The sequence below is a fragment of the Carassius gibelio genome, chromosome A23 (genome assembly GCF_023724105.1).
Source record: "Carassius gibelio isolate Cgi1373 ecotype wild population from Czech Republic chromosome A23, carGib1.2-hapl.c, whole genome shotgun sequence".
Classification (NCBI taxonomy): domain Eukaryota; kingdom Metazoa; phylum Chordata; class Actinopteri; order Cypriniformes; family Cyprinidae; genus Carassius; species Carassius gibelio.
The window spans coordinates 5,540,345-5,559,284 of NC_068393.1; the positions used below are offsets into that span (position 1 = coordinate 5,540,345).

The 18,940-nt window shown below is 37.2% G+C and overlaps 1 protein-coding gene across 1 annotated transcript; it reads left to right on the top strand.

Moving 5' to 3' along the window:
• The first annotated feature begins 7,653 nt into the window (after positions 1-7,653).
• Positions 7,654-18,940, top strand: LOC127945073 (NLR family CARD domain-containing protein 3-like). Its single transcript, XM_052541628.1, is given in 15 exon segments — positions 7,654-7,766; positions 7,856-7,934; positions 8,287-8,400; positions 8,730-8,787; positions 8,924-9,128; positions 9,534-11,292; positions 12,109-12,282; positions 12,390-12,563; positions 12,854-13,027; positions 13,670-13,797; positions 13,800-13,836; positions 14,322-14,495; positions 14,693-14,866; positions 17,557-17,727; positions 17,825-18,940. Coding segments are annotated over 14 exon segments (3,504 nt in total). The 5' UTR covers positions 7,654-7,766; positions 7,856-7,881; the 3' UTR covers positions 17,934-18,940.

Sequence of the window (18,940 nt, forward strand, 5' to 3'; positions counted from 1 at the left end):
CTTCCGGTGCAGCAGAGCCGCAGCTCCCTTCGGAGGCAGCAAGAGTCCCTCATTTCTTGATATCAGGCATCGTGCTCCTCCCATAAGCGGCACGGAGGGCTCGCTGGTAAGACGTTGCGAGCTGCAGCTCTCGTCGAACACTGCACGGGCTCTCCCGGTCGCTCTGCATTTTCTTCCCAACACGCATATTTTGGGGGGCGACTAAATTTTAGCTCTCTGGCTGCTGTCCTATGTCTTTAAGCTTCTTTTGGGGAGTTATTTGGGTTCGGGCTATGCTCCGGGCCCGGACCCCTCCCCCAGGACAGCACGCCAAAATATGCCTACTATTTGCCTTCAGATTAGATGTAAGGGTGAACTCGTGAAATGTGGTTTTATTAACAAAGTTCGGGAGAAGCACGATCAGATAATCATCCAATTTGGCACAGGTTCATCTCGTTTAGCTAATCATCTTAAATAGCACGCAAGCGTATATATATATCCAGTCTTCCTACCTCCTGTCCCACGACAGTTTTTCGGCAACCCTCCTCCACCCCAACTCCTCACTTCTAATCTATTTATCCCAAATTAGGGATAGGGGGAGTTATTTGGGTTCGGGCTATGCTCCGGGCCCGGACCCCTCCCCCAGGACAGCACGCCAAAATATGCCTACTATTTGCCTTCAGATTAGATGTAAGGGTGAACTCGTGAAATATTGTCGTGTATCTTTAGAAATAAATAATGGACAAATGGATTCTTTAAACACCTCAGATGTAAAATTATTCGCCAAAATGAATGGGAGTCAATGGGAGGCTAACGCAAGTGAAGTTCTGCTACAAGATGGCAGCACGCGGCCGACTTCAACTTCCGGTCGACTTCCTTCGAGATTGTAGAAAGAGTGTCAATCGTCCATTTGAGAGATAGGTGGCGGTAATAACCTTATAAGACTGCGATCCACTGTAAAGCAAGCAAGAAGAAGACGACGCCTCATGCACAGGTAGTAATCTGAAGTTTGGATAATTTAACCGACTCTGACCTTTGAGTCTCATTCAGCAAAATTAATAAATATTTTTTCAAGTCATTTCGTTCATATAAGCAAAATTTTATTAAAATGTTACGTCACTTCCCTAAAGGGGGGGGGGGGGAGGAATGCTATTTCATGCATACTGAGTTTTTTACACTGTTAAAGAGTTGGATTCCCATGCTAAACATGGACAAAGTTAAAAAAATTAAGTTGTACGTTTTAAGGAGTATTTTTGTTCCAAAAAAACCTCTTCCGGTTTGTCACAAGTTTCGGAAAGTTTTTTTCGAGTATGGCTCTGTGTGACGTTAGATGGAGCGGAATTTCCTTATATGGGTCTTAAGGGCACGTCTGCCGGAAGAGTGCGCGCTCCCGTATTGCACAGCACTGAGAGCACAACAGACTTCACTGATCAGAGCGAGAGCGTCGCGAAAAGTCACAAAAGAAGTGTGTTTTTGGTTGCCAGGGCAAGACAACCCTGCACAGATTACCAAAAGAGAAACAGCATTAAGGGACCAGTGGATGGAGTTTATTTTTACAGAGCATCAACGGAGTTGTGCAAGTGTTTTTGTTTGTTCCCTCCATTTCGGATTGCACATCGTTTATTTCTTAAGGATAATGCAGTCCCAACTAAAAAGGGTCACGATCGTGTGTTGGAACCACATGCGGTGAGTAAAACTGCTTCAAATATCTCTGTGTTGTTAACTTAGCTATCAGCACGTAAGCACATCAAGTAAACAACATGCGACGTTGTCATCAAACTGCACTTTCCACATGTACAGCTTAAAAAAAAAAAAAAACGACATAAAGTGGAACTTAGTCATTTTCCAAAGCCGCTAAGCAAACATATACAGTTTCAGTACATACCACATAGCATACTGCCTTTGCTCATGCTGCTCTTGTTAAATTTCAACCTCTGGATCTGTGTCACAGCTTCCAGACGTGCTCAACACAAAAGCCTACTGGCGCTCGTGATTCTTTAGCTCCGCCCACACGTCACGCCTCTAGGCGCTCGTGTTTTTCCGGGAAAAATCGGTACAGACTATCTTTCTCTTATAAATATAATAAAAATAAAGACTTTTTGGAGTTATGAAGGACGCAGTACTACTCTATAGGTACTCAAGATTAACAGGATATTGAGTGAAAACGAGCATTTCACCCCCCAACATGTCTACTACTACTAAGCAAATGTTGATCACATTACAAACAATACAAAACCATAATGCTATAAGAAAAACAAAAGATTAATTCACAATTTACCTGGGTCTTTAGCCTATGATTAGCTCATCTAAACTCTTATCTGACAAGTCTTCGGGTTTGAGTCGTTCCTTCATCACGTGACAGCCCCATAAACTAAACATATGTCAGACATATGTCGATAGCACCGATGTGTGTTCAGGCACTGATCCCCTGTGGGAAACCCCAATCTGTTAATAGAGGGAATTCCCAGGGCAGAGTTACACCACGTGTAGTGGTGACAACAAATGCATCACTAACAAAATGGATGAGGAACACTGTAGGAGGAGAGCGGTCGACAGCACTGTAAGAACATCAAATAAACATTTTGGAGTAATTCTCTTGGTACTGAGACACTTGGCCCAGTAGGGCAAACATGTTAGTCAGAATGAGAAATACGACATGTGGTGTCATACATAATTGGCAGGGGAGGATTTGTTCTCTTACCCTTCTGCAATTCTACAGCAGACCAGCAGTCCCCCATGGAGTGATGTTTGCACTAATGGTGCAGATCTGGGATCAGGTTACGCAGAACCGGTGTTGATCTTTTTGCGTCTGCAGAAAATATGTGCTGCCTGCTGTTTTCTTGATTATGGATAGGAAAGACTCACTTGGGTGGATGCTTTGTCGCTTGTATAGTCCAGAGCCCTGCTGTACGCATTCTCGCTGAGGGAATTGAGCCCCTCATTACAGCCCCTCAGCTTGGTGCAGGCAAGGCTCATTATTGCCATGTCGATGCCCGATTGAGGGGATACTGAAATTCTGAAGGAAGGTAATTCCCATTCCTCAATGGAAGTTATTGAATAGTGGTTTGTCTTGTCATGAGGGCATTGCATTGATGCTGCTGCACCATTTGAACCACGCACTTGCTTGACTTGTAGTTCCTTAAAGGACCAAGTATTCTTCAAGTTTTAAGCTCTGCTCTGGCTCACGCAAGGTTGTGTGTGACAACTTTTCGAAGCATACTCCTTTGGCGGAGTGCATAGCAAGACGTGTTTGGCGCGTGTGTTTTGTGTAAGTGGTTGTGAGTGCTTAAAGTCACCCGCACAAGCACTGATGTCTGCGTGTTGATCGCACAGACAAAAGTTATGCTGCACGGTTACGCCCCTGATTATTAGTAAATGTTGAAATTAACATGAACTAAATTAATAAATGCTGTAGAAGTTTTGTTCATTCTTAGTTCATGTTAACTAAAATGGTTATAGTGTTAACTAATGAATGTTTATGTAAAGTGTTAACCATTTAAGTCATAACAACCATGCTGTTTATGTTCTTAGTCAGAAATCTGACATCTGACAAAGAGCCAATAAACAATTTTACATTTCATATGACACTTTCAATGTGTTTCTAAATCACATAATATGTGGCATGGGCAATAATCGCAATATATATATATATATATATATATATCATTCATTCATTCATATTTATGTAATTTTATTTGCTGGGGCTTGGAGGATATAAAAAATGGTCAAAATGTTAGCAGTAATGATTTCAATTCACTGAATTTTTAATTGAATCCATTCACTGAATAGAATCCTTCTTGGATTTGTTCAGGGACTCATTTTATAGTTTAAATCATTATACCATTAGGTGGCAACCAGTGAGCATATCTTTCTTTTAAAATATTCATGCATACACATGAATACATTGCATTTTTTCCATTCCACAGTTCACAGCGATACTATTCGACACATCTATCAATATTAGCTGCAGCAGAAAATATCATCACCTATTCACCTCTGACCACACAAAGCCAGTATTATTACACATGGGATGCATTTGAAGGCACATATGTTCACTGGAAAACCACTATAACAATATTTGTCACATACACAATTATATATAAGTGAGTGAGTGAGGTGACATACAGCCAAGTATGGTGACCCATATTCAGAATTTGTGCTCTGCATTTAACCCATCCAAAGTGCACACACACAACAGTAAATACACACAAACCCTGAGCAGTGGGCAGCCATTTATACTGCAGCACCCGGGGAGCAGTTGGGGGTTCGGTGCACAGTGTGATTATTAAAGAATACAATACAAATGAAAATATACATAAATATAGGTATGAAACAACGAAATAAAAGTAAACAATGAAAATATACAAATAAAATATAAAAAGATGTATACTGTAGAATTAAATATAAAATAGAAAATGATGTGCATGAAAGTATTATCAAGTTTTATATCAAGCAATATCAAGATAGACAGGAATAGGGTTGGGAATGGAATTTTCCGATTCCGGTTCTGATTCTGGTTCCATTCAAATCATTAAACAATTATTAAGAAATAGTGGTAAGGACAAATGCACAATACTCAACTACTCAATGCTCAATACTGTTTATTACTTACTGTCAACTTAATTTAAAGGTTAGCAATGTCAAAATGCAACATATATTACAATGTACAGATCTTCATAAGTAGGTAGGCATTTTTAGAAATTTTCCGGTTTGGCTTCTGGTTCCATTTAGATGAACTATTATTATGTTTTTGGACCCACTTTATATTAAGTGGCCTTAACTACTATGTACTTACATTTTAATTAATACTTTAGTACAATGTACTTATTGTGTACATACATGTTTTTACATTGTACTTATATAAAAAAAAAACGACATGTAATTACATCTGTATTTAATTTCTGTAATTACATTTATAATTACACTGTTGACCCATACTTTACACCTTAACCCACCATTAAACTTACCCATACCTCCAACCCTCTCCCTAACCTTACCCCTATCCCACCTCAATAGCAGCAAAAGTGTTTTACAATACAATATGAACACAATAAGTACATTGTACTTCTTTTTTTATGTAAGTACATAGTAGTTAAGGCCACCTAATATAAAGTGGGACCATGTTTTTTTTTTTTTTTTTCTATTTTACCTTCACTGAATGTAGTGTTGCTGGAAGGTAGTAAGTAATGTTGATGATTTCACTTAATTAATGAAATAAAAACGGTTAAACCTATAAACATGTATATACACTCTCCATAAAGTCCCTAGTGTGTGTGTGTGTGTGTGTGCGTGTGTGTTTGTGTACGTGTGTGTGTGTGTAATCATTTTAGGTAAAGGTTTTGGAGATTCAGTTTAAGTTACGACCTGAGAGCAAATCAAATATATTAATTCGTACTCCAAATATATATTTATTTATTTTTATTTCTGGTGCCTCGTTTCATAGAGTTGCATTACATGTCCATGTTTCAGAAAGGACACAAAAGAAACTTAGACAAATGTCATATAATATAAGCTATTTTGAAGCTCACTAAATTCCCCCCCAGAGTCATGCTGCACATGTTACCACTGGTGGTATATAGTTTGAGAAGCACTGTAATGATTGCATGTAATGTAGTTATGTCACAGTGAGATAAAACCCTTTGGTTGAAAAGACGATGCAACGAGAGTTACCTTTTGATAGGAGATGCTCCTGTTACTAACGTAACCTTGGTTCCCTGAGATAATGGAGCGAACACTGTGTTACTGTGATATAAGCTGCAAGTAAATTGGTGACTGTTGCTTCAGTCGAGTGATTCAGATAAGATGGTGCTCTGAGCTGGCTTACATAGCATGCAGCCCTGCCCATTCTGATTTATGCAGCTACACAAACGTGAACAGATTAGACTTCTGTATCAGAGTAAAACAGGAGTTTTCCCCATAGATCATCAAGAAAATGCAACACTTGTTCACTTATCTCAGGGAAACAAGGTTACATTAGTAACCTGAGCGTTTCCTGGAATTAATAAGGTAAATATTATTCTTGATTCAACAAATAAATTGAGAGATTATTTGTTATTAACTTGACTTAATTATATAAAATCCGATGCAAATTAGATAATCATAAACTGACAATACACACTAATGCCAACGGTCTCTGGAAATAGGTTAGGAAAGACTGATATTTGAACATAAAGCACTTTTGAACGATGAACTCCTGAGCACAAAGAAAGTCCTTGGTCTGGAAGTATGCAGACAGATGAGCCTTGAAGATAAAGGTTCAGAAATCTGTACAGAACATTTAGACACCTGGAACAAACACACAGAAAAAAAAAAATCTGATGAGACAATTCTGAAGTTGTTGCAGAAGATGGAGGGGCACTAAGCTTGTGGTCGTTGTTGCAGTTTCCAAACTCCCCAAATCCACTTCTTGCAGAACTTTCTTGTTTCTCTTTAGAACAACTAAGCTTAGCAGCTTTAGCTCTTAGAGCATTTACAGTAGAAGCAACACAACTTAGCACATGTAGCTTAGCTAAGCACAAAACAACAACAACTTAGTACACTTATTTGTCTTGAACATAATCTTTTAATCTTTTCTGAGAAGGAGGGATTTTAAAGTTGGCACCTTTCAGATCCAGCGTTTCGAGGTGGGCCCTCACTGGCATGAGGCAGGGCTCCAGACTATGACTAAAATGGTCGTATTTGTTTTGGTCGTGCTTGTTTTGTGATCACATCTTTTGTTATGTTGATGTAATAAAGATGCACATTAAAGTTTTAGAGAAAAAAAAGCAATTCAATCAGTCCTCGTCTCAGCCAAAAACCAGCTAAATGTAGCTGCAGTTATGGTTCTATGGTATCTCTCTAATTTACTTCTTACTAGTAAAAATGCAATAACAGAGCTTTGTAATAGAACTTTTACCAAAAACACAATAGTTAATAAAAACATTGTTCAGTCAAGCAGTTTTTTTAATGGTGAATAGCAGTTCTGAGGCTCTAATGATGTGTTAATTATTATTATATATTAAGATCATAAAATGATCATGCTTTACAGAGAGGAAACATAGATAGTATATGTAATGTAAGTTATTTTAAAGGTAAATTCAGACCAGCAATATGTATATTTATCTATTGGTTTTGAAATATCCGTTTTTGTTTAACATTGCAAGGGTTTTATTCACATTATCCACTCACAAAATAATTTTGAGGCTAGTTCCTGTTACATAGTCATTTGAGCTAGGAGTGTGATAATATTGTAATTGTTGTTTTAAAGTATGCCAGCTAACACTGATCATGTCACTCAAAATAAAATAAAAAAATAGATATACTCAGAACAAGAGTGAACAGAGGAAGTTAGAAGTTAAGAGTGGGAATGAAAGAAGAAATTAGTTGAACCACGTGATTAAGTATGAAGATCATGTGATTGTTTTAGTAAACTAAGCTTACTAAAATAGTTGTCATGTTAGATAAAGGTTATAACAACTTTGCTTCAAAGTATTGTATGTTCATTCATCTTATATCTGGTTGGTTTGGTTGATGGTGTTAAAAATATTAAAGTGGGTGGATGCTGTTGTCATCTTTGTGGACTTTACCTCTTGTGTAAACTCTATAATGGTTGGTTTGAACTTCCTCCTTTTATGCAGAAATGAAAGTGCAGGTAGACATTTTTTTATTCCCGTGATCAAAAAAAAAAAAAAAAAAGTAGTATTGAGAAACAAAACAGTCCAAATTTATTTGGTGTGAGCACTGAACAACTTGCAAGCTCAAACTAAATATAATTATATAGCTTTCTGCTAAGGACTGTTAAAGCAGAGGTGAGTTTGACATTGTAACTATACTACTTCATTGTTCATTTTGTAGATCATTTGTCTGATTCATTTTTACACAACGATTATGTTTGCAGGCATGCAGTCCTGTTAACAAGGAAACATGACCTCCAGATTTAGACTTTCACTGAAATATAAAACAAAATCTTCAAAGAGGTTAGAATACTGGTTGATACATGTAAAGTTAAGTAATATATTCAGAGTCCTACATTTATTTCAGACTCAAAATGTAAACAAAAAGTAAGTGTCAACTGCAAACAAATGCTGGTAGGAGTAGTGTTTTTTTTTCTCCCAATGAATTATAAGTGGATGTATTAAGTCCTATTGGAGAAACCACAGGTGAAGAGAATTTACTATCAACATGATCCAATAACTCTTCACGAAATAGCTTTTCCCTCATTAAATAATAACAGTGGTTAATTTTTAAAGAATGCTTTACAATACATTACCTTTGGATGACAATTTATTATGGGAATTCATAATCTGACAAAATATTTGTATACACCAGTTCAATTCAGAAGAAATCATCCCAAACTGACCGTAGTGGTGTGTCTTTAAAGAGTGACCAGTCAAGGAATCCTGATATTAATTTCAAAGAGAGAAACTCTTTTGCTGAAAAGAGGTCAGTATCATGGTTAAACAGGTCTAGCAGGTATTGAACTGGTTTAACTCAAACCAAATCTGATGATTATTTGAATTGTGCTATGAAAAGTACAATGTAAAGTGGTTACATAATAATCACATAATAATTAACTGACGTAAATCTGGATTTAAAATGCATGTTCATGGCAGGTGTAAAGCGTATATAGATTATATGTAGTCTAATGAATATATTATTTATTAGGTACATTTATACAGGGCACCTGTAAAGACAGTACATAGTAGAAAATTAAATGAAAAGTTTTTAACATGCAGTGTATATATTGATAAAATATTTCTGATGTACTACAGTGACAGTCATTATGTGCCTCACTCCACAAGTAAAAAACACAAGAATGCAGTCTTTAAGGTATGTATTTGTCTGTTTTATGGTAGATAAACTTATCTGCTTTTATTATGGTTATTGTGTGTGGGTGTAGATACATTTGAGTCATTAACACAAACACATTTAAACTCATGTGATGTTCTTTAAACACTGATTTCAGATGCTTAAGCGCACAGTCATATCTCTGATTAAAAATGAACTGAAGAAGTTTAAGAAAATGCTGAGCCCAGATTACCCACAATTCTCTGAGAAAGATGAAGAGGATGATGAAGGTCAGTCCGATGTCAGAGATGGGGTTCTGAAGATCACATTGCACGTCTTGAGGAAGATGAACCAGACAGACCTCGCTAACACATTACTGACCAGTAAGAGCTCTGGGCCATAAAACAATTATATCTGTTCTACCTTAAAGAGTGTAAGAAATCCTATTCTAAACCCATTTTACTCCTGTGATATGAAAAAAACATTTTCTCAATTGCCTTTCAGGCTTGATATATCTCCTTGAATGTGTATTTTAATCTATTTGCATTGATAAAATGCTTTAACACAACAAAAATTATATTGTTTGATTTAAGAATGTCTTTAGTAAACAGGGATTTCTGTACCTCAAATAGTACATCATGACACTGATGGATGAACTGATAAAATATGCACCTTGCATAAAATTTAAGTCACTTGGATAAAATTCTTAAATGTAAATGAAAATTAGGGCCTCAAAGTACATGATGCTTTAATTGCCAAACATGACTGAATGCCGTTCTGTCTACCAGAACTGACCCCCATGGGTCAACACGTACTAAAATCCAATCTGAGGGCAAATTTTTGTAAAATTCATGAAGGAATTTCACTGCATGGTAAAACAACTCTTCTGCATGAGATCTACACAGAGCTCTATATCACAGAAGGAGGGAGTGGAGAGATCAGATTTCAACATGAGGTGAGACAGATTGAGACAACATCCTGGACACCAGAGACACCGGAAGCACCAATCAAATGCAATGACATTTTTAAAGCCTTACCTGGACAAAACAAACCCATCAGATCTGTACTGACTAAAGGAGTTGCTGGAATTGGAAAAACGATCGTTGTGCAGAAGCTCATTATGGACTGGGCAGAAGGAATCACTAATCAAGACATCCACTACATATTTCCACTTCCCTTCAGAGAGCTCAATTTGATGAAGGAGAAAAATACTAGTCTGATGGAGCTTCTCTATCAGTTTTTCACAGATCTGAGATTACCCAATTTTGATGACTATAAAATTATGTTCATATTTGATGGTCTTGATGAGTGTCGACTTCCACTAGATTTCCAGAACAATGACATTTTATATGATGTAACAGAGTCAGCCTCAGTGGATGTTCTCCTGACGAACCTCATTAAGGGGAATCTGCTTCCATCTGCTCTCCTCTGGATCACCTCTCGACCAGCAGCAGCCAGTCAGATCCCTCCTGAGTGTGTTGACAAAGTCACCGAAGTACGAGGGTTCAATGACCCTCAGAAGGATGAGTATTTCAGGAAGAGAGTCAGTGATCAGAGTCTGGCCAGCAGAATCATCACACACATTAAATCTTCAAGGAGCCTCTACATCATGTGCCACATCCCAGTCTTCTGCTGGATTTCAGCCACTGTTTTAGAGAGGATGCTGAGTGAAGCAGAGAGTGCAGAGATCCCCAAGACTCTCACTCAAATGTTCACACATTTTCTAGTTTATCAGATCAAACAAAGAATCCAGAAATACCAAGAAAACGTTGATATAGATCTTCAGCAGACAACAGAGAATATATTTTCCCTGGGAAGACTTGCTTTTCAACAGCTAGAAAAAGGGAACCTGATCTTCTATGAGGAAGACCTCAGAGAGTGTGGTATTGATGTCAGAGAAGTGTCAGTGTATTCAGGATTGTGCACCCAGATCTTCAGAGAAGAGTTTGGACTGTACCTGGGAAAGGTGTACAGCTTTGTACATCTCAGCTTTCATGAGTTTCTTGCTGCTTTATTCAAGTTTCTTTCCTTAATCCTAAAACCTACCAAGCATTTTAAACTATTTAGCTCCACAATGACTGATTTGCTAAAAAGAGAAGTTGACAGAGCCTTGCAAAGTGACAATGGACACCTGGACCTTTACGTTCGCTTCCTTCTGGGCCTCTCACTGGAGTCAAATCAGCGTCTCTTACAAGGCCTACTGACACATACAGGGAATATATGCCTAATAAACAAACACAAAATCATTAAATATCTCAAGGAGAAAATCAAGGATAATCTCTCTCCAGAGAAATCAATCAATCTGTTCCACTGCCTGAATGAGCTGAATGATCATTCTCTAGTGCAGGAAGTCCAAGCATACCTAAAGGAAACAGGTCCCAGTGGTCTCTCTGCATTCAAACTCTCTCCTGCTCAGTGGTCAGCTCTGGGGTTTGTGTTGCTGAACTCAGAAAATGAGCTGGATGAGTTTAAGCTGAGTAAATATGATCAATCAGAAGAATGTCTTCTGAGACTGCTGCCAGTAGTAAAAGCTTCTAGAAAAGCTAAGTGAGTATTTGTGTAAATCTTAGAATTAGTAAATGTATGTAAATCTTAGAATTACATTATTTGTATTCATGATGGGTTCCTATACTTTGGAAGAACTTGTATACCATTTGAAAAAAAAAAGAGTATAATTATTGACTCTAAAAATTATGTGGTGTAAATATTTAGTTTAGTCACACTTCCGTTTGGGGCCAAATTATATCTATTAGCTAACTATTAATTACAACTTAATTAACAATTAATTGCCTCAGTAAACTCCTTATACACTGCTTTGAAATAGTAAGGTTTAAATTCAGGTATGGCGTAGGGATTAAGGGAACTACAATCTAACAAAATATGTTTTATAAGTGCTAAGTGCAGGACAGTTTGTATCATCTTGATGTTTTTTACTCTACTAAATTAATTGTAATTCATAAATTTAAAAACATGCCAATTTTAGATAAGGCATATTTAAGTGACTGTGTGTATGAATTGCATTTTTTAAGTATTAATGTGTGTAATGTATTCAATAATGCATATATACAATTTGAATATATTAATAGGATAAATAAACAGGACAACAAAGCATCATGTAAACCTGTAAACCAAAGGTAGATTGTAGGGTAACTGAGTGCAACTGGGAAAGGAGTAGGGGAAGTTAAAGTAGATGATAAAGAGAAGGAAAATGAATATGATGAGATGCAGTGCCAGAGTTGATGAAAGAGATGTACTGCTCCTTATTAACATACAAACTAAATTTTACATCAAAACTAGCATACTGTAAGATGGCACATTGTTACCTTTGCTGATCCAATGAAACATTTCCTTTATCTCTCACAGCCTGTGTGATTCTAATCTGACAGAGAAGAGCTGTTCAGCACTGGCCTCAGTCATTAGTTCAAACTCCTCAAGTCTGGCAGATTTGGACATGAGCAACAACAACCTGAAGGATTCAGGAGTGAAACTGCTCTGTACTGGACTGAAGAGTCCACAGTGTAAACTGGAGACATTACAGTATGCTATCTCACATTTTGTAGTGATATAATATTTTGGAGAGGTATACAAGCAAAACAACATTATAATTTAGTTATGGAGAGTCTCAAAAAGTTATTTTTTTGCAGGTTGTCAAACTGCTGTATTACAGAGAATGGTTGTGCTGCTTTGGCTTCAGCTCTGAGAACAAATCTCTCACACTTCAGAAAACTGAATCTCGGTGACAATACACTTGGAGACCCAGGAGTAAACCTGCTCTCTGGCTTCCTGGAGGATCCACAATGTCAACTGGTCAAACTACAGTGAGTGCCATTACCATATGGAATATTAGTCTCTATCAGTATGAAATTAATACTTATATGCCTTTAGATTTCACTTCTATCTAATCATCCCAATTAGATGCATTTACCTGATAATAAAACCTGATTTTATGAAACACATTTTTGCTGTTTGAATATCAATGTGAGGTTATTTTAACATTTTATTCTAATACAAAATTATATGTCTTATTTAATAAGCATAGAAACAAAAAAAAACATGTTATTCCTTATGTTTTTAAATATTAATCTATTTGATATCTTTCTTTCTACAGCCTTTGTAACTGCAGTATTGGAGAGGAAGGTTTTGCTGCTTTGGCTTCAGCTCTAACATCAAACCCCTCACACATTAGAGAACTGAACCTGGGTATGAATAAACCAGAAAATTCAGGAGTAAAGAAGCTCTCTCATCTACTGGACAATAAAAACTGCAAACTAGAGAAACTAAAGTAAGTTTTTGATATTCACAATTCTGAAATTCTTTCTGTAATTGTTAAAGGGTATGTCTAATGCCATTTCATGCATTGTGATTTATTTATACTGTCAAAGAGTTTCATTGTCAAGCTAAACATGACTAAAGTCTCCAAAAAATACATAAATAAATAAACTGAACAAGTGATAGATTATTTCTGTGGCAAACAAACTCCTTCAAGGTTCTTATAATTTTTGGGAAGTTTTCTTTTTTCCAAATATGTCCCTGTATAACATCATATTGGGCGGAATTTCTTTTATGGGTACTTCTCCAGGAAGAGTGTGCACACACATCAACCAAAGCGGTAGTAAGAGCACACCCATCAACATGCTTAATTCAGGTTATGGAAGTTGTCGGCAGTGCTACACAGGATTTGCTTGAGAAGGATATGTCATTTTGATTTTGACTACAAAATTAACTATGACACCAAAGAAGTGTGTTTTTATGTCTTTGTCCTTTAACAATTGATGCACAAGCATTGCTGGTTATAGACCGTTTAAGAGGGAGCAACAAAAACAACAAAAAAAGGGTTTAGACACAAAATGTAAAAATGTAATTTTGGGTAAAAGTACAGCATTAGACACATTGTGCTTGTAGGTGAAATGTTTTCTCTTTTCAGGTTGTTTAAGAGCAGCATTAGAGGAGAAGGATTTGCTCTTCTGGTAGCAGCTCTGAGATCAAACCCCTCACACCTGAGAGAACTAGATCTGAGTGAGAATGAACTAGGAGACTCAGGAGTGAAGGTGATCTACTGAAGGAGCCATATAGTAAACTGAAGACAGTACAGTGAGTGTAACAGTTATACAAAAGAGAAAAACTATAGCTAGATTGCATAAAAGTAGGGTGAGTATACTTTTATGAAATCAAATCAAATATCATCTACCGTGTTTCTTATGAATATTGTTGACTCTGTGGATAATTGATTATGTTACTCTTTTAAGTTGCTTTGGATAAAAGCACCTCCTAATTGCATATATATATATATATATATTGCATATATAATATATGTGTTAATATTCATTGGATGGTTATTTATTAAGTCAAATAACCTTTAATTATATATTTATTTATATAATGCTTCACATTACTTCTACACTTACACTCTCTCTTCTTTTTCTATTTTATCTACTTTTCTTTTTATTTATACAAAAAAATTGACAGTTGCTTCTGCAAGCATTTCTTTGAAAACAGTTGTTTCATTTAGAGCTATGTGTTCTGAACAACTTACATCAGTGTCAACTAATTCAACTTAATTATTTTTTGTTATGCAGACTGTCTAACTGTAGTATTGGAGAAGAAGGCTCTGGTTATCTGGCTTTAGCTCTGAGATCAAACCCATCGTACCTGAGAGAGTTTGATCTCAGTTCAAACAACCCTCAAGATTCAGGAATAAAGCTGCTCTCTAATCTTCTGGAGGATCCACAGTGTAAACTGGAGAAACTGAAGTGAGCACTATTAAACTAGCACATAAACTGAATTAATATACTTAATAAATAAAGGTGTTTGTGGTGAAGTCTAATTAAGTAACAGAAAATGAAAACATTGTGAAATAGAGTGCTAAAGACATGAGTATTTTCTTATTATACAGACCAGCCACTACATTACAAAGTTTTCCTTTTCTTTTTTTTCCTTCTTTTTGCAGGTTGTGTAACTGCAGTATTGGAGAGGAAAGTTGTTCTGCTCTGGCTTCAGCTTTAAGATTAAACCCCTCACACATAAAAGAGTTGGATCTCAGCTCCAACAAACCTCAAGACTCAGGAATTAAGATGATATCTAATCTACTGGAGGACCCACAGTGTAAACTAGAGAAACTGAAGTGAGCTGTATACACTGTGCTATTACATAAGCTGCATTCATATACTAAGTTGACTCAAAAAGGAAAATTATGACATCTGTTACCGTCATGCTATTCCAAATCCATAAAACTCTTGTTCATCTTATAAACAAAAATCTTATAAACAAAAATGAAAATAATTATAATGAAGTCTGACAGATTTCTTTCCCTCTATTGAAAGTCAATTTTACCAAAAGTAAACCTTATCAGTATTAATTAAGTGAGAAGGATCATGATCATTTTTTTTATTCACATGTAAACACTGATCAACAAAAATACTGCACAAAGAGAACATTAAATATTGTCAACAGAATCTCAGCCATGCTTTCTTGACATGCAATAATGTACTTTACTAATGTAACCTTGGTTCATTAAGATACTGGAGCGAGTACTCCTGTTAAGACGTTATGGGGAAAACTCCTTTTTCTCAACTGAAAAATCATTCCAAGAGATTTTCGTACGGCCTCGTAACTCAGTGAGGACCAAAAATGTACAGTAAAGAAGACAAACGCCTGAAGCACTGGCTTTACCGTATAGCAAAAGTGAGACCATTATGCAGAAAGAATCCAGGCCTGTAAGGCCGGGGACATCCAGATGATAGAACCTGGTAAATTGCACAGCTAGGCTAAGCCGGCCTCCACACAAATCTCTACAATCGAAACACCGCTAGACCAAGCCCAGGAAGAGGCGACACCTCTTGTTGAGTGGGCTCTTACTCCCATGGGGCATTGTAGGCCCAAAGATGAGTAAGCTAGCACGATAGTATCAATTATCCATTTGGAAAGTCTCTGCTTTGTGACTGGAGACCCTTGATGTCAACAAAGCATATATAAAAAGATGTTTCAACTGCCTGAATGGGCCGGAATGTCCCTAATGGGGCAAAGTAAACTCAGCTTTGGGTCTTGCTCCGAATGAGGAAGCACTGATAGAGCTATAACCTGTGCTCTGAACAGAGTTTAGAGCACTTTACATTAGCATGCCTCGGCTTTAGGATGACCCTGGGGTTGTTGGCTCGAAATTCGAGGCAGTTGGGGCTCACCGGGAGCACCTGCAGATCTCCCATAAGCTTCACTGATGCTACTGTCAGTAACAGATCTTTTTTTAGCATCAGGGGTTGAAGGTCAACACACTATAGCAGCTCAAAGGGAGGACTCTTTAGAGCCCTCGAGACCATGGGCAGGACCCCGTTAAAAAACGAACGTCAAGATTGATCCTCCCAACCGACTGGCCAGCTATAGACCTTGAGCATGGAAGGAGAACGTCCCTTATCCAACACCTTTGCAGGAACGACAATATCAAAGATATGTTGCGTAGAGGCGTCCCATAGATGGTGCTCTAGCTGGAGAGATTGAGTTTAGGGCGCTCTCTGGGAAGTCTGCAGGCTTCCATCAAGAGCCCAATGGCTCCAATGGCTGCTGAATGGCCAGTGCACATTCTGCAGTGACTACCAACCTCATTTGAGAACCAATCCCCTGGGCATACTTGCGAGGGTATCTGTATCAATGTAATCATCCTGAATGGCCATCTCATTAGGGCACTTTTCAGGTGCCTGAGATTGAGAATGGCCTTAGACCACCATCCTTTTGGGGCACAAGGAAGTATCGGCTATAGAAGCCTTACTCACTCTGAGCTAAAGGAACCATTTCTGCTCCTTTCATGGCCTGTGTGCCAATGGATTGGATTGGTTCGAGTGCCTCGTGGGAGCCTGCTGCTTGTGATAAGCAGAAGAGGAAATTTTCACTCTTTTTGAAAATTGTTGCACTTTATTTTTCCTGCTGTAACAGCGATGGGTTTTGTGGGCGCTATTTGAATGGTAGTATATACCACAAACACATTGCTGTCAGCACCCGTAAGTGAATGGGCTGCTTGTATGCACAACAGCGGCTGCTTGGGATGTAGTCCGGCGACATTGAGGCTATCCCCCCTCCTCTTCTGTCCCACAGATCAGGATGATGCCTGATGTGCTGGGTCCAGCACTACCTTGGGCTGTGTTCCCTGGCGTTTAGCGAATGGATAGCATCTGGCCAAGCAGTAAAGCAATGAGGACATTCCCTCTTGGTGAGTGCAGCTTCAGTGTGAGCACCGCCCAAGCATGAGTCATGCACAAACCAATGGCCGTGCAGTTACACGGTGTTACTGAAAAGGCTCCAGTATTCAGAGAAAAAGGAGTTTTCCTCATACGTCTTTGCAGACGAAGTACGAGTGAAGTATCAATAGGGAACCAAAGAGGTTTGTTCATGTGACAAACAAGCATGATTGAATTTCTGCAGTACCAAATAGGTCTGTCTTCACAAGTGAAGCAAGGAAGGTTACTTAGGTTTTATAATAGATGATTGATAAGTTATAATATAACTAAGTTATAATATTTTATGATTATAATAACTTTTTGAAGCATTACATTTTTAGGTGAATGAACTTCCAGTAAAAGGGCAAAGACGTGTGTTTTGTGTTTTGAAGATGAACAAATATCTTGTAAACGATGACAAATTTTGAAGTTTACTATTCCTTTGATAAACAGAGAAGAAGAATGAAAAGTATGAAAGAGCTGTAAAGACATTGACACACATATATATATATATATATATATATATATATATATATATATATATATATATATATATATACATACACAAATCAGCCACCACATCCTTTCTTATTTCTTCTCTTTGTAGGTTGTGTAAATGCAGTATCGGAGAGGAAGGTTGTTTTGCTCTTGCTTCAGCTCTGAGATCAAACCCCTTACACCTGAGAGAACTAAACCTAAGCTTAAATAAACCTGGAAACTCAGTGAAATTCTTGTCCGATCTACTGGAAGATACAAATTGCAAACTGGAGTCCCTAAAGTGAGTTTTGCTCTCGTGACTGTTACATTGTTTGTTCTGGTATCTGAATAACTAGTCCTGAAATCTTTTTTATTTTTTTCTGTTAAACAGATTCTAGGCTCCATGCAGTTGACCTGTTTGACACTGTCCTACAGAGTAGCCTTTTTCTTTGTCTCCACTGCCTACAAGCTGTAATCAAAAAATATTTACTATCCACACTGCTTTAGTGAGGTGGCTTCAGGTCTCTGCTATTTCTAAATAAAACTCACTCACTTAAATTCGATAAGAAAGTTGCAGTAATGAACACATTAACCATTAATTCTGACACTAACACACAAAACTAACAAGACAAAATGTATGTAATACTATGAATAACAGTACTGTACATTAAAGCAATTCATTTTTTTTCAATGCTTAAAGTATTACAGTATTTCAATTTTACTGAACACATTTTCACATTTGTCAGTCATTATTTGACAAAACATCATTGCTGGTCATTGCATATAATGCTGAAGCTGTGGCCACCTGTCTCAGCAATACTCTATCTATATCTCTATGCACAACACTGTTTTCATTATGTGTCTACTTCATTTGATTGAACATATTAACAGACATGAATTAATAAAGAAAAACTATCTATGGCATTATTTAAAAAACAAATGCCTGGGAATTTAGTATTTAGTATTTAGCTGTTTTTTTTTAATTGGCTCACATGTTGATTTTATATTTAAACTCATTTTAAGTCGATTGTTGGTGTTTTGAATAAATTGTTGAAAACAAAAATATAAACTTATTTTCAAAATGTTATTTATGTGTTTATTTGATATCTTTAAATCTATATTGCATATATTTAATACAGGTAGATTCAAATTATAATAAACTTGGACATTTTAGCTGTGAAATAATATAATAACAGAACTAAAGTAATTGTCATGAAACTTGGGTGTAATTTTAGTAATGTTGTAATATGCAGTATTGACACCATCAAATTATGGTAATTATGGGAAATTTGCAGTTGAGCGTTCTACAGTGTAATCTCATTAACAAAACAATGTCAACCATGACAATAGATCCACAATACAGTTCACTAGCTAGGACCACGCCACAAACCAGCTATGCAACTGGGGAAGAGTAGAAAGAGGATGAAGGGGTCGAGGGAATGGGATGATGGTCAGGTTGATCAGGGAATCTTGAATTGATGGCTCAGGGAGACTCAGGGTGGGGGTACCGTCTC